This window comes from Balaenoptera acutorostrata, chromosome 13, assembly GCF_949987535.1.
Source record: "Balaenoptera acutorostrata chromosome 13, mBalAcu1.1, whole genome shotgun sequence".
NCBI lineage: Eukaryota > Metazoa > Chordata > Mammalia > Artiodactyla > Balaenopteridae > Balaenoptera > Balaenoptera acutorostrata.
In genome coordinates, this window is record NC_080076.1 from 41,124,207 (window position 1) to 41,150,436 (window position 26,230).

Below are 26,230 nucleotides of genomic sequence, written 5' to 3' on the forward strand. Positions count from 1 at the left end.
CAAATGTTGACATCATTAGCCACTAGGAAAATGACAATCAAAACCACAAATAAGATAACACTTCATACTTACTAGGATGGCTATTATCAAAAAAATGAAATACAACAGGTGTTGGTGAGGATATAGAAACATTGGAATCCCTGTACATTGTTAGGGGGAATATAAAGTGGTTCAGCTGCTGTGGAAACGATTGGTAGCTCCCCAAAAAGTTCAACATAGAATAACCTAAGACCTAGTAATTCCACTCCTGGGTATATAGCCAAAATAACTGAAACAGGTGTTCAAACAAAAACTTGCAAATGAATATTCATAGCAGCACTACTCGCAATAGTCAAAAGGTAGAAACCCAAATGTCTATAAACGAATGAATGGAGAAACAAAATGTGATGTATTCACACAATGGGGTATTTTTAAGCCGACCTTGAAAACATTATGCTAAGTGAAAGAAATCAAACACAAGAGGCCACATACTGTATGATTCCAGTTAAACGAAATATCGAGAGTCAGCAAATCAATACAGACAGAAAACTGATTAGCTATTGTCAGGGGTTAGGTGGAAAGGGAGAATGGGCAGCAACTGCTTAATGGGTACAGTTTCCTTTGGGGTGAAAATGTTCTGGAACTTAAAAGTGGTGGTTATGCAAAACTGTGAGTGTACTAAATGTCACGAGGGGTCAGTTGTATGTTATATGTATTTTACCACATTATGGTAAAAAACACAATGATTTGACTTATATATATAAGGTACTAGAATAGTAAAATTTGTAGACAGAGAAAGTAGAATGGTGATTGCCAGGGGCTGGCAAAGGGAGGAATGGGGAGCTTTAATGGGCACAGAGTTTTAGTTTTGCAAGATGAAAAGGGTTCTGGAGGCTGGCTGAACAACAACGTGAATACATTTAATACAACTGAACTGTAGACTTAAAAACTGGTTAAAGTGGTAAAATTTAAGTTATGTGTATTTTACCATAATTAAAACATAAAGTTAAAAAAAATACATGGGGGCTTCCCTGGTGGCACAGTGGTTGAGAATTTGCCTGCCAATGCAGGGGACACGGGTTCGAGCCCTGGTCTGGGAAGATCCCACATGCCGCAGAGCAACTGGGCCCATGAGCCACAACTACTGAGCCTGCGCGTCTGGAGCCTGTGCTCCGCAACAAGAGAGGCCGCGACAGTGAGAGGCCCGCGCACCGCGATGAAGAGTGGCCCCTGCTCGCCACAACTAAAGAAAGCCCTCGCGCAGAAACGAAGACCCAACACAGCCAAAAATAAATTAATTAATTAATTAATTTAAAAAAAATACATAATGACATTTCATAAAAACTACAAGCATTTCTCATGTTACAAAAATCTCTAATAAAATATTAGCAAATCAAACTCAGTAATAGATTAAAAACAAAACCAAAAACCACCATGACTAAGTGAGGCTTAGGCCAGGAAGGCAAGGTAAACTAAGCATTCAAAAACCAATCAACGTATTTTACCAGAGTATAACAGAGAAAAAACATATTATCAGCACAGTAAATGAAGAAAAATCATTTGACAAAATTCTACTCCAATTTATGACTAAAAAAAAAAAAAAAAAAAAAAAACCTCCCCAAACTAGGGACAAAAATAAATATCTTCAACCTGATAAAGAACATCTACAAAAAACCTACAGCTTACATTGTGCTTAATAGTTAAAGATTTAAGATAAGAAAAAGAAGGCAAAGATGTCCACTCTCGTCACTTTCATTCAACATTGTCCTGCAGGTTCTAGCCAATGCCAAAGGGCAAGAAAAAGAAACAAAGAATCTATAGATTATAAAGAAGAAATAAAACTGTTCTTATCTGTAGATGACATAATCCTGTATGTGGAAAATCGAAAGTACTCTGGCAAAAAAAACTACTATAACAAGTGAATTTTAAGAAGTTGATGGATACCAAGTCAATATTAAAATCAATTGTTTTTTTAAAATTAGAAATGAAATAAAATTTAAAATTAAGTGTACAGTATAATATAAAATTAAAATTACACCATTTATAATAGTATCAAAAACCATAAAATACTTAAGGATAAATACAACAAAATATGAGCATATTTTACACCCTGTACCCCTGAAAACTACAAATCATGCAGAGAAAAATGAAAGAAAATCTAAAAAAATAATGGAGAGATATGACATATTCATAGATTGGAAGACTCAGTGCATGTCAATTTTCCTCACTTTGATCTGTAAATTCAATATACCCCAAACAAAATTCCAGGGGGCAATGTTCTTTTAGGAATTAATAAGCTGACTCTAAAATTTAGTGGAATGCAAAGGACCTCAAAGAGCCAAAACAATTTTCAAAAAGAAGAAAAAATCAATAGGATTTACCTGATTTCAAGACTTACTATAAAATGACAGTAATCAAGTTAGTATGTTATTGGCATCAGGGCAACATATAGGTCAATGGAATGAAATAAAGTGCCCAGAAATAGGCCATGCATATATGGTCAACTGATTTTTGACAAGGAGGCGGAGGTTAATTCTGCAGAAAAGATATAGTCTTTTCTAACATAGGAAAAAATCTTTGCTACTGTGGGATGGGCAAGATTTCTTAGATGGAACAGTAAAAACATGAACCATAAAAGAAAAAACTGATGAAGTGAAGTTCATCAAAATAAAAAAAATTTGCTTTTCAAAAGAAAATATTAAAAGCATTAAAAGCAAGCTGCAGGTTGGGAGGAAAAAACAAATATTTGAAAACTTACATCCAGAATATATAAAGAACTCTAATACTTCAATGTCAAGAAGGAAGGGGGTGATTGAAAAAAAAAAAAAAACAACAGGCAAAAGATTTGAACAGACACTTAACAAAAGACTGGCCAATGATCACATTAATCATTGCGGAAACACAAATTCATTCCACAAGGAGATATCACTATACTCATGAGAATGGTCAAAATGTAAAGAAATGACAATACCAAGAGTTATTGAATATGCAGAATGATGGAACTCTCATAAGTTCCTAGTGGGAGTATGAAATAGCACAGCTACATTGGGAAACAGTTTGGCAGTTTTTTTATAAAGTTAAATATACACTTAACATATAACTGAGTAATTCCACTCCTAAGTATTTACAGAAGAAAAATAAAACATCATAGCCACACAAAGACTTGTACATGAATGTTAGAGTATCACCATTCATAAAAGGTAAATACTGGAACAACCCAAATGTCCATTAATAGATGAACAGATAAACAAATTAAGGTACAGGCATACAATGGAATACTACTCAATGATAAAAAATGCATTACTCCTATACACAACAAATTAAAAAAAGTCTCAAAAACACTACGCTCTGAAATAAATCAGATACAAAAGGACAAATATTATATGATTCCACTTATATGAGGTATCTAGAATAGCCAAATTCATGAAGCACATAGAATAGTGGTTACCAGGGAATAGGCAGTGGGGAGAGTGAGGAGTTATTGTTTAACGGGGACAGAGTTTCAGCGATGAAAAAGTTCTGGGAATGGATGGCAGAAATGGTCACATAGCAACACGAATGTACTTAATATCACTGAACTGTACACTTAAAAATGGTTAAGATGGTAAATTTTATGTTATGTATATTTTATCACACATCAAAAATCATTTTGCTGAGGGAAAAAAGCCAGAAAAAAGTACATACTGTTGGGCCATTTATACTGGTGTGTCAGAACATATAAAACTAAGCAGTAATAATAGAAATCACATTAATGGCTGTCTGGGATGGAGGCTAGAGGAGGGGACTGACTGTAAAAGTTCTCAATGTAACTTTTTGGAGTAATCATACATTTGTCAAAACTCAGTGAAATATACAACTAAAATGGGTACATATTATCGTATATAAATTGCACTTCCATACATTATATTTTAAAATAAATGAATAAGTTTGAGGAGGGAATGAAATGCAACAGAGTAGAAAACAGTATTATAGATATTACAGACTCTTTTCTAGGAATGAGGTTATGTTGTAGTACAAAGAAGGTAGTAGCTAGAGGGAAATATCTGGTCAAAGGAGTATGTACTTTATTTCTCAAGGTGAAAGAGAAATGACTGTATTTAATGCCAACAGGAAACCAGTTATTTGAAATCAGGTTGAAAATTCAGAGGTAAAAGAACATGAAGGCTAGAAATATTCTGTTGCCAGTGTTTGAGGTACATGGAATTCTATCCCTACTTTCCCACTTGCACAAAACTGTCTTGAAGGAAAAAAAAAAAACGGTTTGGCAACTATAAGTAGAAAAACATAGACTGAAATATCCAGCAGAGGAAACGTAGCAAATTCAAGGACCCTAGAATACATTATTCCCATATACCTGTATGTTAATAGTTAATATAGTAATAACAGGGGGTTTTAGCAGTGAAATTTGTACTAATATTAACCTTGTATTAACACAATGACCTTCTACCAAGAATTGAGCACTTTGCTAGAAAGCAGAAGTTTACTGAAACCAAAACAATATACTCTAAGATGTCAAGTACTCTCTAAGCCTGGTAGCTGAAAATGTATCAGTCAGGACAATAATGGCAATTCAGGACCAGTATATATGAAGTCAAACTAATTGTAATTGCTTTAAGGACATCCACATCCATCTTCGTGGTAAAAAGCCTTGTGAGATGATCATAAATTAAATGTTTAACCATTAAATGTTTTCCCAATACAAAAAACACTACTTGAGATCATGAAAATTCTACTTCAGGGAACAGAACAGTCAAAGAATTCTAGTGAAAGAGGTTACTGCTTATCTCAGGTGGCATATCACATTCAGACTAAGGCATGTAGTTTGAAATCTCATACCTTGTAACCTAAGCCCCCAAAACATCACTGATTTTTGTCATCTTTTATACCTGTGATTCTATGATTTAATAAGGTAATTTTTAACTTCGGTCTTTCTAGAAAAGCCTCTACAAACATTCTTTTAAGGTCTCAAAATGAAACACTTCATGTAGTTATCTTTAATTAAAAATAGAGAAAGAAGAAAAAGACCTATTTCCAAACATGCAATTCAATGATAAAAATAAATACAATTTTATCAATTTTTAGGTATGGCCTTCCCCTAAACTTAACTTTTATAATTTATATTAATACATTCCTCTATAGGCATCTTCATTTATTATTTAAGACCCCAAAACTTGACATGTATATTAACAAAAAAATTATACAAAGTAAATATGCTTCATACACATCATTAATAAACTGGAATAGTACATCCAAACAGCTAAGAACTCTCATTCTCAAAATTTAAAATCCCTTATTTGAAAGTATCAGAAGTTAGCAAAATGACAACTAGTATTCTTGTGAAAGATGACAATAAAATGAATGTTCTTTTCTGTTTCAGATACTAAAGCAAAACCAAAGTGTTATGCCTCTGATTACAATATTAACCTACATCAATAGCAGAGCTAAGTTTCAAAATGTTCCCCCTTGATAAATGACTGCTGCAGATATTTCCATGAAACAATTTGGGAAATTAAATAAACCAGAAAACATAAATTGGAGAGTGTTTCTTTTCCATTTTACGTTTTTTTCTACTTTTCTTTTTGGCACCACAGAATACCTTTTCTTCTAAAAGCCACTGCTCCCATAAGATCAATGACACAATGACACAATGACATCAGAACATATTTGTAATTTTCTATTTTCAAAAAAACCACTGTCTCTCATATAGTAATGCATTTCATATAAGGTTTTGTCTCACCTGGCCAGTTCTTTAATTAAGTTTGCAATGCGTCTTTTGTCTTCAAGACATAAATCCTTCAATGATGCACTCTTTATTCCTCCCCTGCAGAAATTCTTTAAAAAAAAAAAAAAATCCTTCTGATCAACTTTCACAAAACACAATTTTTAAGACTTTTTGATAAATTTCTTAAAATAAGCACAGGAGATGAAATTTCTTGGATCTCTTTTATATGGTAGAACACTATTTACCCATTTCATTTAAACCTACTGTGAAGTCAACACAGGCTAAGGAACTATCTGACCACCAGGGGACATCTGAAATTTACACAGAAAAGCACACAGAAAGAACACTTAGGCAGAAATGTGCCTGCTTAAGTGTTAGGGAGTATTAAGGAAACAACTTTCCCTTGGTGAATGTCACAGAAACAAACACCTAATGGAAGATACTGAGAACCTTTCCTACAACATAGCCCCATGGCTGCTTAAAGGTATACTAAGGCTGGCAGCAGAAGCACCAGTTCTAAGCTCTCAATATATCCAAAGGTTCATTCCAAAGAGTATTAGACCAAAGAGTAATAGATAACATTATACCTAGTATTATTAGGAATATTCTAAGTATTTTATACTTATCCATTTAATTTTCACAACGTTATTAGGTAGGTATTATTCCTATTCTACAAGGAGGTTACATATCTTGCCTAGGAATATAGCAGTTAGGTAGCAAAATCAAGACTCAAGCATTGATTCCAGAGTCTATGTTCTTACCCACTGTACTATCCTATCTCTTGTGCTATAAAAAGTTCTCCTAGTACTTGAACATCAAAAGGGGGCTTTAAAGCCATGAAACCTAGGGATTCACAAGGGAACTGGAGGTAACATGTAAAAGGAACATGTTAAAAAAAAAAAAGAATCCTTGGCATTTGAGTAACCACAAAGTCGGTTAGTCCAATTACTTCAGGTGGCCAGGAATAATCTAATACCCTTAAAATGAATCCTGGAATTACTGCTACCCAAATATGGAAAAGATAGGGGAGAAAAAGGAAATGGGAAAGAGGATATGGTAAAAAAAAAAAAAATTAAATGGATTTGGTTTTAGATTTTAGATATGGTCAATTTAAGATGCCAGGAGGATATTCATGTGGAAATGTTTAGTCAGGAAGTTAGAAATGTGGGTCTGGCTCTCAAGGCAGAGTTTTAAAGATTTAAAGTTCAGCCATATGTTATTATTGATAATATTTAGATTTTTATTATTTTCTTTATACTTTTCTATGTTTTAAAATTTTCCTTAAAGTTAAGAAAAAAATATTAGTTTTTAAAAATCATCTCCTAACCCAAGAAAATAAATTAAAATTGGTTTTTGAAAAGACAAGAGGAGAATCAGAAGCATACGACATTGTGGGAGAAAAAGTTTCCAGAAGAATATGGGGTTAATGATGCTGATGATCAAAAAAGTTAAACAGAATATAAAAAGAAGTCATTGGATTTGGCAATGTGAAAAATTGCTGAAAACCCTTTAAAAGAAATTTCAGTAAACAAACAAGAGAAACCCTTGCACACAGGCAAGAACTTCGGCAGCATCGTGTTTAGGCAAAAACCTGAAAACACAAATGTTTGTCAACCAGAGTTAAACTGTGGTATATTTATACAATGGAATTCTGTAGCTACTGGTTGTTACGCTGTTGACATTCATCTTCAAACCCATCCCCAATGCTCTGTTTTGTGATGCTGAGGCTGAGACTCTGGAAACTTCATTTCTTCTTTGCCACAACGTTCTGTTAAACTCTGCCAGCAGGAAGAACTAGAGGCTCTTAGAGGAAGAAAGGACACATTCCTTTCTCCTTGCTTCCTGTTTCTGTCAGTGCTGCCACCCCTGTCAGAGATCTTTACCCTGGCAAGAACAGCTGATTCCAGTTGGGAATTCTTCCAGCCCTCGTAGAACCAGCCTTTATCATGTCTGCTTGGGGACAGCAATACCAGTCAGGCTGGTTTCCCATCATCGGAGGTCAAAGTTCCAGCTCTAAGTGGCTCCCCCTCCAAGCTTCTAGGTTTTAATAATTCCAACTTGTTCTATCTGATTTCCCAGCCCTAAAGGTGGTGGTTGTTTCTTGCAGTTACTACCTACACGATAACTTAGTGTGCCCTTTTTGCTTTTCCGTTCTCCAGCACCAATTTAACAAGTCTTTAAATTAAATACTCCCAGTTAAAATAACTGACTAAACCTTGACTGAAATATCAGTGAAAGGAAATGAAATATAACTATATGCAACATAAATAAATCTCAGGAACATAATGTTGAACAAAAAAGCAAATCACACAATACGAGATCATTTATATAAAGTTTGAAATATATATAAAACTAAACATTGTTTAAAAAATAAATACATGTTTAGACCATATAGGACAGGGGTTGGTAAACTACGATTGCAAGCCAAATCTGGTCCAAAGCTTGTTTTTGTAAAAAAGGTTTATTAAAACACAGCCATGGGGGACTTCCCTGGTGGCGCAGTGGTTAAGAATCTGCCTGCCAATGCAGGGGACGTGGGTTCAAGCCCTGGTGCGAGAAGATCCCACATGCTGTGGAGCAACTAAGCCCGTGCACCACAACTACTGAGCCCACGTGCCACAACTACCGAAGCCTGAGCGCCTAGAGCCCATGCTTCACAACAAGAGAAGCCACCGCAGTTAAGAAGCCCACGCACCACAGCAAAGAGTAGCCCCCACTTGCCGCAACTAGAGAAAGCCCGCGTGAGGCAACAAAGACCCAGCACAGCCAAAAATAAATACATTAATTAATTAAAAACAAAACAAAACACAGTCATGCACATTCTCTTATACATTGACATACATATGGCTTTTTCCACACTATAGTGGCAGACTTAGATAATTAAGACAGAAACCATGTGTCTCACAGAGGCTAAATATTTTCCATCTGGCCCTTTACAGAAAAAGTTTGCCAACCCCTGATATAGAAAAACAAAAGAATGACAAACACAAAATTCAGGATAGAGATTACCAAAAAAGACGCTATGCTATAATACGGGAAGGATACATCTCTACAGACAGACACTACCTCAGACTGCAAGGAAGTCTGAGGCTCTTCCTAGTCAATCTTTCTTTCTTTCTCCTCTCACAGTTGCCAGACTTGTGAAATTTTAAGTCTCTCCTTGAATTACAATAGCATCATGGCAATTCAATGGGGAAAAGAATGGTCCTCTTAATAAATGATACTGGACCAACAGACTATCAGTATGGAAAAATGAACTTGCTATAAAGTTTGTTGCATTTTTAAATCTCTTTAGAAGACAGCTGAAATAAAGGGAATCCAAACTGAAAAGGGGTATGTAAAACTATCTCTATTCACAGATGGCATGATCTTATATATAGAAAATTGTAAGGAATTTACCGAAAAACTATTAGATTAGAACTAATAAATGAATTTAGAAAGGTTGCAGGATAAAAAATCAACTGTGTTTCTGGACACTAGCAGTGAAAAATCCAAAAATGAAATTAAGGAGACAATTCCGTTAATAGTAGTATCAAAGAGTATAAAACACTTAATACTTGAAAATAAATTCAACAAAAGGAGTATAAAGAATGTACACTGAAAACTATAAAACATCACTGAAAGAAATTAAAGAAGACCTAAATAAATAGAAAGACATTTTACACACCATATTCAAGGACTGGAAGACTTAATAGTATTAAGTTGAGAGTACTCTCCAAATTGATCTAAAGACTCAACACAACATAGGGGTGGGGGAGTAGGAAATACAAACTGTGGGGTAAGATAGGCTCAAGGATGTATAGTACAACACGGGGAATATAGCCAATATTTTGTAATAACTGTAAATGGAAAGTAACCTTTAAAAATTGTATTAAAAATTTTTTTAAATTAAGAAAAAAAAGATTCCCAATCTCCTAATTTATGAGATTAACATATACACAGTACTATATATATATAATAGATAACCATCAAGGACCTACTGTATAGCACAGGGAACTAGACTCAATATTTTGTAATAACCTATAAGGGAAAAGAATCTAAAAAAGGAAAAATATATATACATATATAATATATAGGTATATATACAACATACACATAAAAAACTGAATCACTGTACTATACACCTGAAACTAACATAACATTGTAAATCAACTATATTTGAATTAAAATTTTTTTTTTAATTTTTTAAAAAAGATTCAACACAATTGCTACTGAAATCCAAGTTGACTTTTGTGCGGAAATTGACAAGTTGATTCTATAATTCTTATGGAAATGCAAAGGACCCAGAATAGCCAAAACAATCTTGTAAAGGAAGAACAAACTTGGAGTATTTACACTTCCTGATTCCAGGACTTACTGCAAAGCTACAGTATACTAAAGCAGTGTGGTATTGGGATTAAAATAGAAATATAGATCAATGGAATAGAATTGAGATTACAGAAACAAACACATTTATGTTTAACAGATTTTCAACAAGGGTGGCAAGACCATCAAAGGAGAAAGAATGGTCTTTGCAACAAATGACGCTGGGACAACTGGAAATCCACATGCAGAAGAATGAAGTTGGGTCACTACCCACAGCATGTACAGAAATTACATCAAAATGGATCAAAGCCTAAATGTAATATCTAAAATTATAAAACTCCTTGATGTTGGTATAAATCTTTGAGACCTTGGTTTAGTCAATGATTTCTTAGATATGACAGCAAATAAATAATTAAATAAATAAAAGGAAAACACTGATAAGTCGGACTTCATCAAAATTTAAAACTTTCAAGCTTCAAAGGATACCAATAAGAAAGTGAAAAGAGGACTTCCCTTGTGGCACAGTGGTTAAGAATCTGCCTGCCAATGCAGGGGACACGGATTCGAGCCCTGGTCTGGGAAGATCCCATATGCCGCAGAGCAACTAAGCCCATGTGCCACAACTACAGAGCCTGCGCTCTAGAGCCAGCAAGCCACAACTACTGAAGCCCGCTTGCCTAGAGCCTGTGCTCCGTCCACAACAACAGTCTGCACAACACAACGAAGAGTAGCCCCCATTCGCCGCAACTAGAGAAAGCCCGCGCGCAGCAGTGAAGACCCAATGCAGCCAAAAATAAAAATAAATAAATAAATAAATTTTATTTAAAAAAAAAAAAAGAAAGTGAAAAGACAATTCACAAAATGGGAGAAAATATCTACAACTCATATATCTGACAAGGAACTTGGAGGTGGAATCTATAAAGAACTCTTACAACTCATCAATAAGAAGACAAACAACCCAACTGAAAAAGATCTGGATAGACATTTCTCTAAAGAACGCATACAAATGGCCAAGAAGCACATAAAGAGATGATCATTTTTGGCCATTAGGAAAATACAAATCAAAACCACAATGAGATACCACTTCACACTCACTACGACAATTATAAATAAAAAAGATGGATATAATGTGTTGGTGAGAAAGTGGAGAGTCTGGAATCCTCATACATTGCTGGTGGAATGTAAAATGGTATAGCTACTTTGGTAGTTCATCAAAAGGTTAAACACAGAATTACTCTATGACCCAGCAATTCTACTTCTAGGTGTATACACAAGAAAATTGAAAACATACATCCACACAAAAACTTGTACATGAATGTTGACAGCAATATTATTGATAATAGCCAAAAAGTGTAACAACCCAAATGTCCTTCAACTGGTGGTTAAACAAAATATGTATTGAGCCATAAAAAGGAATGAAGTAAAGATACATGATACAACATAGATGAAACTTGAAATCACTATACTAAGTGAAAAAAGCCAGTCACAAAAGGCCACATATTACATTATTCCAGTTATATGAAATGTCCAGAACAAACAAATACAGAGAGACTAAAAGCAGATTAGTGGTTGCCAGGAGCTGATATGAATGGGGAATAGCTTCTGTTCACTATAAAACACACAAACCATTATATGAAAAAGTACTTTCAATTTTTGATAAGAACTTGCAAATTCAACTATTCACATCCTAGTGTGAAGTGTATACACTGGGGATAAAAGTAACATAGGCAGGCCTTTTGAGCTAATCACAGTTAAATCCTGTAGATAACTAAACGTAAAACAGTTGACCCTTGAACAACATGGGTTTGAACTGCACAAGTCTACGTACAAGCAGTTTTTTTCAATAAATATATTGGAAAACTTTTTGGAGATTTACAACAGTTTGAATAAGCTTGCAGATGAACCACACAGCCTAAGAAATATAAAAAAAAAATTAAGAAAAAAGGTGTGTCATGAATGCGTGAAGTGTATGTAAATATATATATAACATTCAAAATATGTGTTAATTGACTATTTATGTTATCAGTAAGGCTTTCATTCAACAGTAGGCTATTAGTAAAGTTTTGGGGAGCCAAAAGGTATATGCAAATATTCGACTGCCCAGGGTTCAACACCCCTAACACCCGTGTTGTTCAAGGGTCAACTGTAATTGGTAACAAACTAGACATTGAAAATTTCAATATTTGAACATAAACCAGGTACTGAAAAACATTTTTTATATAGAGTTCGATAGCAAATGATTTTGGCTTTGTGAGCATTCGTCTTTACAGCGCCTCTGCCATTGTAATACGAAAGTGGCAATAACATAACACTAAAAGACTGAGAGTGGCTGTGTTCCAGTAACACTTTACTCACAAAACAGGAAGAAGCAGGTTTGGCCTACAGGTCATAGATTGCCAAACCCTGAGTTAAACTCTGGTTGGGGAGACAAAATATAACAGAAAGTAAAGTGAAATAAACCAATCAGATAGAGCATATACCAAAGGAATGTACAGACACTATTACAGAGGCAAAGAAAGACAAGGGAGAAATCAATGACTGAGCTATAAAAATAAAGTCTTTATGATATTATTTGCCAAACGAAGGAAATAATAATAATAACAATAATAATACAGGCTGATTTTGTTTTAATAAAGTATTTTCTTATATACAAAGGTTTGTCCATCATCAACTAACAAATTCACATGAACAAAAATCACAAAGGACACCTAATAAAAGAAAAAAATTGTCAATTTGATTTACTAACTCCACACAGATCAGGATGTAAGTCTTTGGAGACACACTAAGACGATAAATGTTTCTTAACTAAGGCTTAAAGCAAGCCTGGACATTTTGAAACAAAATGAGTAATATGCATACTTTATATTCATACTAAGCAAAGCATCCTAGAATCCTCTGTATCTTTAAAAATACTTGTAGATCATCTAATGTTCTTTCAAGGGCTCTTCTACCCTTATCTATCAGTTACTGGTCAGCACAAAAAAATGACTTACTGGTCAGCATTTATAAAGACTGGAGAATAAGGAAAAAAAAAAAAAACAGAAAAAGAAAAAAAGAAATTACTGACCTGTTCATCTACTGAATCTCCTGCACCTTTTAAAGACTCCATGGAGACTGAAGTAGCAGTCACCTTGGAAGTCTTAAGTTTAACATCAGCTTTTGGATTCACCATCTTGTGTCTTGATCTGATATTTCCTTCTGTAGAAATTCCTAAGGATTTCCATCAAACAAGATTTCAAAATTACATCTTTTCATTCTCTTAAACCCTCCCCCCACCAACCTCTTCCTTGATATCCTCTACTTATGGCACCTGACGGGGAAATCTCTTACTTTATAAACTTCGTTTTAAGGCTCTGTTAATAAATAATGAATCATGAAAAGACGATGTTTTGCATGCAAAGATTCAACTGAAGTATTTTTAAATGGGGATGTGAACATCCGTAAGTCTCATTAAAACCAATAAACTACAACATACCATACATACCTTAACTTACTGGAAATTAAAAATCTGATTTTTCACATAATTAGGGTGCCTCCGGTGGTTCAGTTTTACTACTCATCTCTTAACAACCAGTAAGTAAGCTTTAAAGTCTATTACATAAACACTATATAAAGAAGTTTTCACTTTTTTTTTGAAATATAAAATTTAAACTATTATTTGTAATATGACAAGAAAAGAATCTCTTGCTCTTTAACACATGAATGAAGTATTCTATAAATTCATCAAAAGCTGACTTGCCCAGCCAGCCCCTAAAATAAGGCAGTATTTCAAAGCTTAGTGGGGTCATACCAAACATTAAAAAAAAAAAAAAAAAATTAGGTTCTGATGAACTGTTTTGCATCTACTTATACCTACAAAGTTATCCTAATGTTTTTATTTTCTCCTAACTCTTAAGAGGCAACGGAAGTTTACCAAATTAATGCAGAAAATCATACCTGGAACATACACTACTGATTGTTCTTCATCAGAAACTATGTAGGAAGATATAAAGGAAAATACTAGAAAAGATTATCCAACATCCAAACATTGCTGTTCTGTACTTCTGTTATAATTTGTAATTTCTTTTGACCTGGGAGTTTATAACTAGCTTTTAAAAACAAAACTAGAAAGCACCATAATTAAAATAAATGTAACAAAATTAATAATCTTTTAAAGTTCATCTTTATATATTCACAACTATCTGCTTTGTAAAAATTCTGGAAGGCCTTGTTCCATAAAAGTTTTATCCATGCTTATTCCCAAGTGAGATACACTACAAATTAGTTTCCTTTCATTTTCTTTCCTTTCGTAAACAAGGAGTTAAATACTCCATTTTGCTCATCATCGATGAATGACAAGTTATTTTAGGCATGAATTCGTAATTTCAAACTGAGCTTTAGCTTTTAATTTTAAAGTAAGCTTTAGCATTGACATATATACAGTACCAAATGTAAAATGGATAGCTAGTGGGAAGCTGCTGCATAGCACAGGGAGATCAGCTCTGATGCTTTGTGACGACCTAGAGGGGTGGGATAGGGAGGATGGGAAGGAGGCTCAAGAGGGAGGGGATATGGGGATATATGTATACTTATAGCTGATTCACTTTGTTGTACAACAGAAACTAACACAACATTGTAAAGCAATTATACTCCAATAAAGATATATTAAAAAAAAAAGAATTTGTAATTTCAAAGTGAGCTTCAGCTTTGAAGAACAAACACTGTTTGAGGGCAAGTCAATCATGCAAACATAAAAAACATTTTTTATTCTTCTGCAGTATATTCATGAAATGTCTCAAGAAGCCCTACTATTTAAGAAGTTGAAGAAATTTAAGACAAAAAGAACTATTTTGAATTTCAAAAGGAGAAATTCAGAAAGGCTAGAACACTGCTATAGAAAGGGAATATAATAAGAAAGTTTACTTTCCAGAAATAAAATTTTATTCAGAACTATATCTAAATCCAGGTATGTCCACCATTTGATAACCTTCTATTACACTTCCAGGAAGTAAGTATCTAAACAATTTTTTCCAAATGATCTAGAAAATACTAAAGTTTTCTGTTACTTTATAAAACACTTTCTTTTCCAAAATTTGTAGACAAACCAATTATTAACTATTTCCTCCTGGGAAAAGGCTGGAATAAAACAGTGGATTAATAACATGTTAAAAAGTCAATATATTTCAGTTCAGAATCAATTCTAGTAATGGATTCTTTTCAAGGAATGCTGATTGGAAATGCCTAGAATCCCTATGGAACACAAAGATGGTGCTTACTGTCTGAGCTGCCAGGTGGTTTCTACCAGCTCTCTGCAGCACTATCACAGCTTCAAGCTTTTGGCTGATAGGGCCTCTAAAGACTTTAAATTCCCTTAGACATCAGGGATGGAGCTTAGAAAATTTTAGGAGGCACATAAGACAAGTAAACAAGCAAAAAATCAGACCCCACAAGTCCAAGGAAATTGACTGCCACTAACACTGGAGCAGAGAGAGAATTTCTAAATTCACTGACATACAATCCAAAAAAAATCCTTACAAAATGAAATTGTGCACGATCTTTAACAGCAGATTCATTTTTTACATCCCTTAGGACTGCACACACTGCAGGTGCTCAATAAATGTTTAATCATTTGCTGTTGGAAATATACACATGGGAAAAACTACCCAGGGGAAAAAATTCAAGATGACCCAGGACATGTTCCATACGGCAGTGTCTTCAATTAGAGTATAAAGTAGTGATGAATTTGCAGAATATTCTCCATCTCCAAGGATGACCTATGGAAAGACTGACATAACAGAGTCCTGGAAAACATACTACACTTCTCTGGATCATTCACAAAGGAGCCTGCTCAACAGCTGGAAGAGACCAGCCACTGAGGACCCCACTCAGATGCACCTTGATTTGGAAGCTCATCAAGTATTTTACACTTTCTCCTCTCTTCTCAAACCTGATGCCACCTCCCCAATCCTTACTCTAAGCTAATAACTTTGCTTCCTATTTCTTTAAGAAAAACAAACTGTAGAAGCCTTCCACAAGCTTCTATTTGCAGATGACATGATACTACATATAGAAAACCCTAAAGACTCCACCAAAAAACTGTTAAAACGAATAAATAAATTCAGTTTGTTTATAAACAAAAGTTGTAGGATACAAAATCAATATATAAAAATCTGTTGCATTTCAATACAAGAATAAAACTATCAGAAAGACAAATTAGGAAAATAATCCAATTTACAAATGCATCAAAAAAAGAGTAAAATATCTAGGAGTAAATTTAACCAAGGAGGTGACAGACCTATCCACTGAAAACTATAAGACATTGATAAAAGAAAATGAAGAAAACACAAATAAATAGATATTCCATGCTCATGAATTGAAAGAATATTGTTAAAATGTCCATAAAGCAATCTACAGATTCAATGCAATCTCTATCAAAATTCCAATGCCATTTTTCACAGAAATAGAACAAACAATCCTAAAATTTGTATGCAACCACAAAAGACCCCAATTAGACAAAGCAATTTTGAGAAAGAATAAAGCTGGAGGAATCACATTTCCTGGTTTCAAAATATTACAAAGCTATAGTTATCAAAACAGTACAGTACTGGCATAAAAAAAGACACAAAAGACCCCCATGATAGCTACACTTTTCCGGCTTTATTTTTCTCCATAGCACCTGTAATCACTGGACATATATTATTTTACTTATTCATGAACTCATCTCATTTCACTAAAATGTAAGCACCAAGAGGGTGAAGATTTACATCGTTTTGTTCAATGTTGTATCTCCTAAGGTCAAAGAACGCCTGGTTCATGGTAAACCATCTATGAATGAATGAAATTGATATTTATTTAATCCTATGAGGCACTGTCCAACAACTCAGTGTTATCCTCCTCTTTCTGTCCTATTCAAAATATGCACACAAAACCCACTAGCTACATCCATGCCAAATTTCTTTTCAAGTATAAAAACGCTAAATAAACAGACCTTAACAAAAGTTTTTATAAATAAGATAGAAATATTCAAAATTGCCTCCATCCTATCTTTTCTAATCATATGTAATCTATCTTCAGCTCATTATCTTAAGAACCCAAATATTTACCTTCTTCAAATACAAAGATTCCCAACAAATATATATTTTATGGGAAAGTCAAAGAGACACAATATATATCAAATGTATATTGGACCTCTTATTGGGTTCTATGTGCCACCTTAGTTCTACTTGGTTCATTTGGAAGTGCCTCAATAAGACAAGTACAGCAAATTATAAAGAGTCTTTAATGCCCAAGTTTCCGGAATTAAAGTAGTAATGAGAAACCCAAGGCAGAAGTGGTAGAGAGAAATAAGTATACCTACCCTACATCACCAGGATCTGAAGAAAATAAACGTAGTGCTTCCCACTCTACCCTAACCTTGTGAGTTTCAATCACTTACCAACAACGTGTGTATTATTATTACTAACCACAATGATTTTCCTGACTAGTATATTATTTTAACATCAACGTAAAGTCTCTATTTTTAATTAAAAACTCAATGGCAGAGATTACAGCTACTGCAATGTTTCGACCAGGTCCTTTACAGTTCATATTTGTTAATATCAAGTTCATAATACTGTTAATGATAATACACTTGAGTGCACTTCAGCAAATTTAGATACTGCAGAAACACTAACTTCTTTTGATATTACCAGGAGCTATAATGAAGGAGGAAAGCAGTTTATGGCCGAAGGGGCATATTCTACTTGCAGATTTAAGCCATAAATGACAACATGGCATACTCATTGTTTACACATTGCGTAAAAAGACATACCTTGTGCAAAACAGCACTGCTGAATCTTACTGTGCAGGAGATACAGAACTCATAAGAACAACAGTATGAAAAAGGTGATATTCAGTCACAGATGGTCTGTCCTCACATGACGGAAACATCCAGGACCAGGAAATCGCTCAACCATATTTCTCTAACTGTTTAGGTGAAACACTGAAAATCTTTCAATAGTGTGAAAAGAATACCAGATTATAGGTGCATACTTTTTGGTCTTTTTCTATTGAAAGTTCTAACTATAAATGCTTTGGGGTGGCCTGGGAAGTCATCACTGTGACAAGAAAAGAGATCAAGATTAAAAGACACGTGACTAAATCAAATGATTCATAATTATTGTTATGCTTTTTAGCAAAGATTCAGTAACAAATTTATAGTTGACATTGCTTTTATGTCCTATAGAGATTAAAATGAAAATATCTGAGGCTGGATATTAATTGGTCATTATGTGGAATAGGAAGAGTGATACTGGTAACCTTGCAATTCCTTTCAAGCATCTGAATTTCTACAGAATGTAATCACCACCATTTTCCCCATATAATTTCAACTCCCCACTTTGAATGGGAAGATTAGTATTTTCCATAAATTTTTAGAGTAAGGGAGAGTGTAAGAGAAAAGGAAGGCTATGTGACTTCTGTATGAAATAGGTAGTAATATGACTACACGAATAACTGAGAGTACAGGGTTGCTAAGACCAAGAGCATAGATTCAGTTTACATACCTATTAACTTAATCAGACCCACTGCAACAGACTGTCTCCCCTCCCCACGCCCCACACACATTCTATATCAGAACAATATTCTTATATATTCTGTATCAGCACAATAGCATTGGTTATACAGAAAGTTAAGGAATAATAACCAAAGCCACATGGATGGTTACGAAAATGATTACACTAAAGAAGCACATTATAAGCTAATAATCTTCAAATATCTCTATCACAAAATTCTAACAATGCAGAGGTAATGTTTCACGAGAAAGTACGACTCATCCCAATTTCCTGACTTCCTAATTCAGCCCACTTGTTCCCAGTGTACATATTCTCCTTATAGGTAAAGAAAAAAATATTTGATTTGCACAGTGCATCAGTGTGCTTCTACCCACCGTGTATGGACACGATTTCACTTGATTCTCACCAACCTATCACACACAAGTGGTAATTATGTTTAAAAAGTGCATAACACTAAACACGGAGCAGCAAGAAATGCAAAAATATCTCACTCTCCACGGCATGACACTTTAATCCTAGTAATTCAACAAGGGTAACTGATAATGCAACTTTCTAAGTTTTACTGAGAGCTAAGTAGAATGTGCAAAGAATGATTCTGCCAAAGTTAAGAGCAATGCCTCCAACAATGCCATCACCAGTCCTAGTAAACAGACAAAAAGACTTGCCTCTGCGGGCACCCAATACACTGAATGCCTTCCTTTCAGGTAACACTCCTCTAACATGAAGCCAATTATCAGAACCAAAGATCAGCCTAGAACAGTCTACCTAACACAGGGAAAGAACCAGTTTTGTCACACATCTCATCATAGATACTAATCTGGGAATACTACCCCAAGGATAAAAGCGCCACAGCTTCTCTACCATAAAACAACCCAAGAACTTCAGTCCTGCTAGTGGGACCCGCAATCTACATGCAAATCAACACTACTTCCAGGCCCTAAAATCTGCATCGCGTCTTATTCCATAATCATCATCACCAGATCATGTCCGCGTGAAACCAAGTCCACATTTCTCCGAAGATCTCAGTATGAAAATAAATCACCACTGACAGGCCTTCTAAGTCCGACAAGGTCCTGACTTACTCTTAACAACGCAGACCGAGGACACTCCTAAACCAAGAAAAAAAGCTCTTGGACCACCCAACACCATGCCCTCCTCCACAAGCTCACTCCGCACAGACTAGGCCGGCCGGAGGTCATCTCGGGCAGAGGGACCCTTCCAGCCCCAGGAGAGGCCAAGACTCTAGGCCATCTTTCCAGAGCTCACCGCCAAGGAGGGCTGGGAAACATCTGTGCCGAGTCCCCACGCCTGAACTCCAGCCGGGAGACAGTGCAGGCTCTCTGACACCTAATACCCAAGGAAGAGCATAGCCCAGCACCCGGACGGCGGCCGGACGGGACGGCCCCGCCACCGGGGTCCGCGGCGAGCTTCTCCTCTGCACTCTGCGTCCCTCGCGACCGCTCGCCGCACCGGGGAAAGCGCCGGCGCCCCCTGCCAGGCGGGCAAAGGATACAGTCGCGACTCCAGAACGCCGCCGCGCCGGGGCGGCAGTGACCCGCCACGTCCGCCATCTTGAAACAACCGCCACTCGGGGCGTCCCGCCGGGGCCGTCCAACCCCGGCCTCCAGGCCCGGTCCCGATTGGCCGCACTGCGCAGAGGCCCGCCCCCGCTTGCGCAGCCGGCCCCGGCGGGGCGGGAGGGTCCGGGCGGTGGAGTCGCTGTGTCCCGGCGGCGTGGCGTGGAGCCCCTGCCGGGGCCGCGGGAACGAGCGCTACGCGGAACTGCTACTCCCAGAGCAGCCCGGGCCCCCCATCTCCGCCCCGCCGTGCTCTCAGGCTCCGAGCACTACAACTCCCGGCATGCCGTGAACTTGACGGCCGCGCCTCCCGGGCGGAGTCCGGCCCTCCCAGCCGCCCCGCTCCCCCGCCCTGTCCCAGCCGCTCCTCCGACCGCGCGCGGAGCTGGGACGCGAGCCATGGAGGAGACACCGCCCCCGCTGCTGGGCAGCAACAAGCCGCACCTGGAGAAGCTGACCTTGGGGGTCACCCGCATCCTCGGTGAGTGGGACGGGGGGCCGTGGGGGCCACTGCGGGACGAGGGGTGTGCAGTGGAAGCACGGAGGGAAGGCAAGAGCCGGACCCTGTAGGCCAGTGGGCATCGCGGCTGTAACTTACGTTGTTAAAGAGGAAAGTGGGGAGCGGGGTGCTTGACTAGGCCGTAGAAGGGTTTGCGGGGAGTGTGGATACAGAGATGTGAAGCTCGAAGGTCCCCCCACTCGAAGTCCCACTACAGGGCCCAAGAAGGTCGGGCATAGATGTTCAAAGGGGAGACAGCAGGCACCTGACAGTTGGGAGGTTGGCTGTCCCGAGAGGCCTTTTTGGCCTCTGGTAGCAGAGAGAGCTGGGGGAATGTTGCAGCCAACCTCCCAGGGTACCAACTCCCATGCGCCTCCCCGTGTATGGCACCTGAAGTGGTCCAGAGGAATCAAGGCTGGCACCATTGAATGAATGGGTGGTTTTCCTTTACTAACCTTTACTAAGCACTAACCTTTACTTAGTACCCACCGCTAGGTTACATGCTGGGCAGCAATAAAATAAAATGAAATAAAACACAAACACAGTTCAGTAATCTATTATCGCTCAGAAGTAGCACACAGGAGGAGGTGATTGACCTTATCTGGAGAGTTAAGAAATACGTCCCACAGGAGATGACGCTAAATTTTGAAAGACAAATGGGAGTTAACCAGATATCTAAGGAGAAAGGCAATCTAAGCAGGCCGAACAGTATACTTCAGTGCCTTCCTATCGCATTCGTAATAAAATCCAAATTCTGTACCATGGCCCACAAGTCTGCTATAATTTGCCCTCATCTGTCTTTCTGACTTTATTTTCACTCTGGCTTTGCCGCAGTAGCCTCCTTGTACCATGAGCACACTAAGCTTATTCCCACTTAAAGGCTTTTGCGATTTACTAGACCTTGCATCTGGAATTCTCTTCCTGTCATTGTCTCTCTCTGACTTCATTCAGATCTCTGATTAAATATCACGAGCTCAGAGAAGCCTTTCCTGAATATAATCTTAATAACACCCTTCCCTATTACTCTGTTCCCTTATCCCACTTTTTTTTTTATCCTCACGGCTTTGTCACTACTTGAAATTATATATTTTACTTGAAATTATATATTTATTTGGTTGGGTTTTTTTTCTGTCTTTTTTCTGTAGTAGAAGTCCATGAGAATAGGAACTTCGTATTGCTCTTCCCTCTATTCCCCAGTGCCTAAGACAGTAAATGAGGCATGAAACATCATGATGTGTTTGGGAGAAGTGATAGATTTTATAAATGAAATTATAGAGTAGGGCAAGGAGAGATCTAATCATCAAGACCACCCATATTCTATCTCCTCATTCTTATCGAAACTTCTGCCCTGTTCCTTCTTGTACTCCTGGACTTAGGCAGGTCTTGCTATTCCACAGGCATGCTTCATTCGTATCTTTATAAGTCTAGGAAGTTTTCTCTAAATAAGAAGTTATTTTCTTTTGATAAATGTTTAATCTACTCAAGTCAAGCCAACTAAATTTCCCTTAAGCTGTCAGTTCAATTTAAAGACCTAAATAATTAAGTGACTGTAAACATTTTAAATTTCATTTATGCACTTAATATATTCTATCTATTATGCATTTCAGATGTTTGGCAAACTGGTAATAGCTACAAGTCAAAAACTACGTAAGGAATTAACCGACTCTGTTAATTAAACTTATAGGAAATCTAGCCTCCTGTAAACAGTCTATTTATAAACTTAATCAAAACCTAATAATTTCAAGTTAATAATCACAAGTCAAAAATCATTTGCAGACATACCTCAGAAATATTGGGGGTTTGGTTCCAGACCACTGCAATAAAGTGAATATCCTAATAAAGCGAGCCACACAAATTTTTGGTTTCCCAGTGCATATAAAAGTTATGATTACACTATACTGTAGTCTATTAAGTGTGCAATAGCATTGTGTCTAAAAAAATGTACATACCTTAATTAAAAAAACTTTATTGCTAAAAAATGCTAAATATCATCTGACAATGCAGGGTTGCCACAAACCTTCAATTTGTAAAAAATGCAGTACCTGAGAAAAACAATAAAGCAAAGCACAGTAAAATGAGTATGCCTGTATATTATTTTTTCACATTTGTTTTTTGTTTGAAAAGATAATATATTAAGGGGATTTTTTTAAAACAAGGCAGCTGAAGTCAGTGGTGGGTGTATGGTAAACAACCTCCCTAAAAGATATGAAATAACTCCACAATTGCATATTTATCCAAAACCAAACTCTCAGCATTGCTTAAAGGCAGAGAATACCAACTGTGCAGAATGGCTGAATAAAAAGAGAAAAAGCAACAAATCACAGGGCCAGACCCTAATTGTTCCTGCCGCACTTCCTCACTGCTAGAAGGCTCTGTGACAAGCAGACAGACCCATGAAGAGGCTAGTTGGAACAATCAACAGAAACTAGAAACTAGCGTCACTAACCTAGAAATCTTTTTAAACAACACAATAATGCAAAATGAAGGAGAGAAAAGTAAAACCCATAGAGAACTAATGCTGAAATCAGGAAATAAAATGTCAAACAGACAACTGAGGAAAACTCTTACCAAAAAACAACTGTGAAGCAGAAGAAAATGGTAAGTCTAAACTCCAAACAAAATTAAAATACATGAACAAGTATAGAAAATTCAATGAAAGAAAGTGTGAACCAAGGATATAATATCTAGCCAAACTGTCTTTAAAATAAAAGAACTTAGGGATATCTACACCCATGAACCCTTCCTGAGGAATCTGCTGGAGGATAGATTTCATCAAATCAAATATAGCTGGGGAAACCTTCAGCAAAAAGACTGATGCTGAGCATCATTTTCATACAGACACATACACATGAACATACGTAAATACATACATATAAGACTAAAACAAAGGTGGGAGGAGAGTGGAAGAATGATGTATCAGTTGTTATCTATTATGACAAATTAAAAGGGCATTTGAAAGGGTATAAGTACAATGTAACTGGTGGGCAGATTTCTTAGATGACCTCCAATGCCACCTACCTGTGTATAATACTTTACTCTTGAAAATGGGCAGGACCTGTGAAGATGATGAATGCCATTCTATGGCTTAGGTTACATTATATGACAAAGGCAAAGATTTTTTGGTGTATGTAATTGAAGTACCTAATCAGTTGACTTTGACTTAAAAGCGATATTATCCTAGGTAGGCCTGACCTAATCAGGTGAGCATTCTAAAAGAGGGTATAGAAGTCAGACAGATTTCCTCCTGGCTTTGAAAAACTAAGCTGCCATGTTGTGAGAGATCCTAGGAGAGGGCCAATAGCAAGGAACTGCGAGTGACTTCTAGGAGCTGAGGGCAACCTCCTAGCTCATGGGCATCAAGAGAACAGGATCCTCAGTCCTACCACTGCTAAGTGTGGTAATTTGTTATGCAGCATAGAAAACTAGTACATATTTTATTACCTGGAAGTGGGTGCTGCTGTAACATATACCTATATGGAAGTGTCTTTGGAACTGGAAAGTGGGTGGAGGCTGGAGGAACTTTCAGGAACTTGATAAAGTCTAAATCACCATGAAAAGACTGTAATAGAAGTCTGGACTATAACAATATGGAGAATACTGCTGGTGAGGACTCAGAAGGAAATAGCATAATGGCAGAAATAAATCCTACCTTATTAGTAGTTACATTTAATGTAAATAAACTAGAGACTCCCATGAGAAGGCAGAAATTGACATAAGATTTTAGAAAAACAAAAACATGATTCAAATATACCCAGTCTACAAGAGACACATTTTGTATTTAAAGACACAAATAGGTTAAAAGTGAAATGATGGGGGAAAAATATACCATGCAAATAGAACCCAAAGTAGAGCTTGAGTGGCTGTACTAATAGCAGGCAAAATAATCTTTAAAACAAAGTTCATTATTAGAAACAAAGGAGGACAGTTCATAATGATAATAGGTGTCAATGCTCAGAAAGACAAAACAATTATAATCTATGTGCACCTACAAAGGCCCAAAATACATGAAGCAAAAACTGACAGGCTTGAAAGGAGAAGTAGACAATTCAACAATAATAGTTTTTGAGACTTAAACGCCCTACTTATAACAATGGATAAAACACCTAAGCAGAAAGTCAACAAGGAAATAGTAAACGTAAGCAATACTGTAAATCAACTATACCTAACAGACATCCATAGAACACTTTACCCGAAAAGAGTAGAATAAAAATTCTTCTCAAGTACACATGGAGTAACCTCAAGAATAAACCATATGTTTGACAAGCTGAAATAAATTTTAAAGGATTGATATCATACAAAGTGTGTTCTCTGATGATAGAACACACCCAAACTGTGGGATAGAGTGAAAACATAAAAACAGAAATCAAACTTCCTCAACCTGATAAAGGGCATCTATGAAAAATCCTCGGCTAACGCTATACTCAATGGTGAAAAACTGTATGATTTCCCATTAAAATCAGGAACAAGACAAATATTCATGGGATCCCCAGCAGCACACCAGGTTTGACAGTTCACTAGGAGGATCACAGGACTTGGGAGACAGTCATGTTGTGATTTATTACAACAGAAGCAAAGGGAAAGGTGCATGTGGGGAAATCAAGGAAACCAGATGTAAGTTTTCAAGAATCCTCCCTCAGTGAAATAACATGGGACACAGTTGTTCCAGCAACATGTGACAACACATCTGGAATGTTGTCTACTAGGGAAGCTTATTTGAGCCCAGAAGTCCAGACCTTTTATTGGAAATCCATCATTCAGACATCCTCTACCTAGTATGTACCAAATTTGAGACTCCCGGCGGAAAGCTTGTGTTCAACATAAACCATATTGTAACAACAGGTAGGTACAATGAGCCATTCTTTTTTTTTTTTTAAATAAAGTGAGCCATTCTTACTAGGCAATGGTGGGAACCCTCCTGAAATCCAAGTTCCCAGATGCCAGCCAAGAACCAACCTTCCAAGCAGGCCTTTCTAAATATTGCAGTCTCAGGCATGCTGTGTTCACTCTTTTTTGCACAATAAGAACTCCCCTCTTACAACTTCTATTCAGCATTTTACTGGAGATTCTAGTCAGAATGATTAGACAAGAAAATGAAAGACATACAATTTGGAAAGAAAGAAGTAAAGAGCTAGTTGCAGATAACATGCTCTTGTATATTAAAAAAGTCCTAAGAAATCCACCAAAAAAAGGGAAAAAACCCTACATATTAGCAATGAACAATCCAAAAATAAAATTACAGAAACAATTCAATTTACAATTGGGTCAAAACAGTAAAATACTTAGTAAAAAGTTAAATTAACAGAATTAAGGAGTAAACGAGCACATTAACAGAAGTGCATGACTTGTACACTGAAAACTACAACACATTATGTAAAGAAATTAAAGAACACCTAAATAAATTGGAAGACATCTCATGTTTATGGTTTGGAAGTCTTAACTGTTAGAATCCCATACTCCCCAAATTTATGTAAATCTACAATCCCTATGAAAATGTCAGCTGCCTCTTTTGCAGAAATTGACAAATAACCCAGTCCTAAAATTAATATGGAAATGAAGGACACCCACAATAGCCAAAACAACCTTGGAAAAGAGGAACAAAAGTTAGAGGACTTAAACT

The 26,230-nt window shown here is 36.6% G+C and overlaps 2 protein-coding genes across 6 annotated transcripts in view; one reads left to right on the forward strand and one right to left on the reverse strand.

Moving 5' to 3' along the window:
* The window catches only part of KIAA1328 (KIAA1328 ortholog), a 374,054-nt gene extending 353,825 nt beyond the window's left edge, over positions 1 to 20,229 (reverse strand). The window contains exons 1-4 of one of the 4 annotated variants that reach the window (XM_007180910.2): positions 20,051 to 20,226; positions 13,943 to 13,978; positions 13,074 to 13,216; positions 5,717 to 5,811 (exon numbers count right to left, since the gene is read on the reverse strand). In XM_007180910.2, coding sequence (XP_007180972.2) covers positions 5,717 to 5,811; positions 13,074 to 13,216; positions 13,943 to 13,978; positions 20,051 to 20,108 — 332 coding nt within the window. In that variant the 5' untranslated portion in view covers positions 20,109 to 20,226. Of the gene's footprint in view, positions 1 to 5,716; positions 5,812 to 13,073; positions 13,217 to 13,942; positions 13,979 to 19,803; positions 19,997 to 20,050 lie in introns of those variants that run through there. The other 3 variants (XM_057526538.1, XM_057526537.1, XM_057526539.1) reach the window with 3 other exon arrangements.
* TPGS2 (tubulin polyglutamylase complex subunit 2) overlaps positions 20,109 to 26,230 on the forward strand; it is a 60,624-nt gene continuing 54,502 nt past the window's right edge. The window contains exon 1 of one of the 2 annotated variants that reach the window (XM_057526540.1): positions 20,109 to 20,595. In XM_057526540.1, coding sequence (XP_057382523.1) covers positions 20,514 to 20,595 — 82 coding nt within the window. In that variant the 5' untranslated portion in view covers positions 20,109 to 20,513. The remainder of the gene's footprint in view (positions 20,596 to 26,230) is intronic. The other variant, XM_057526541.1, reaches the window with a different exon arrangement.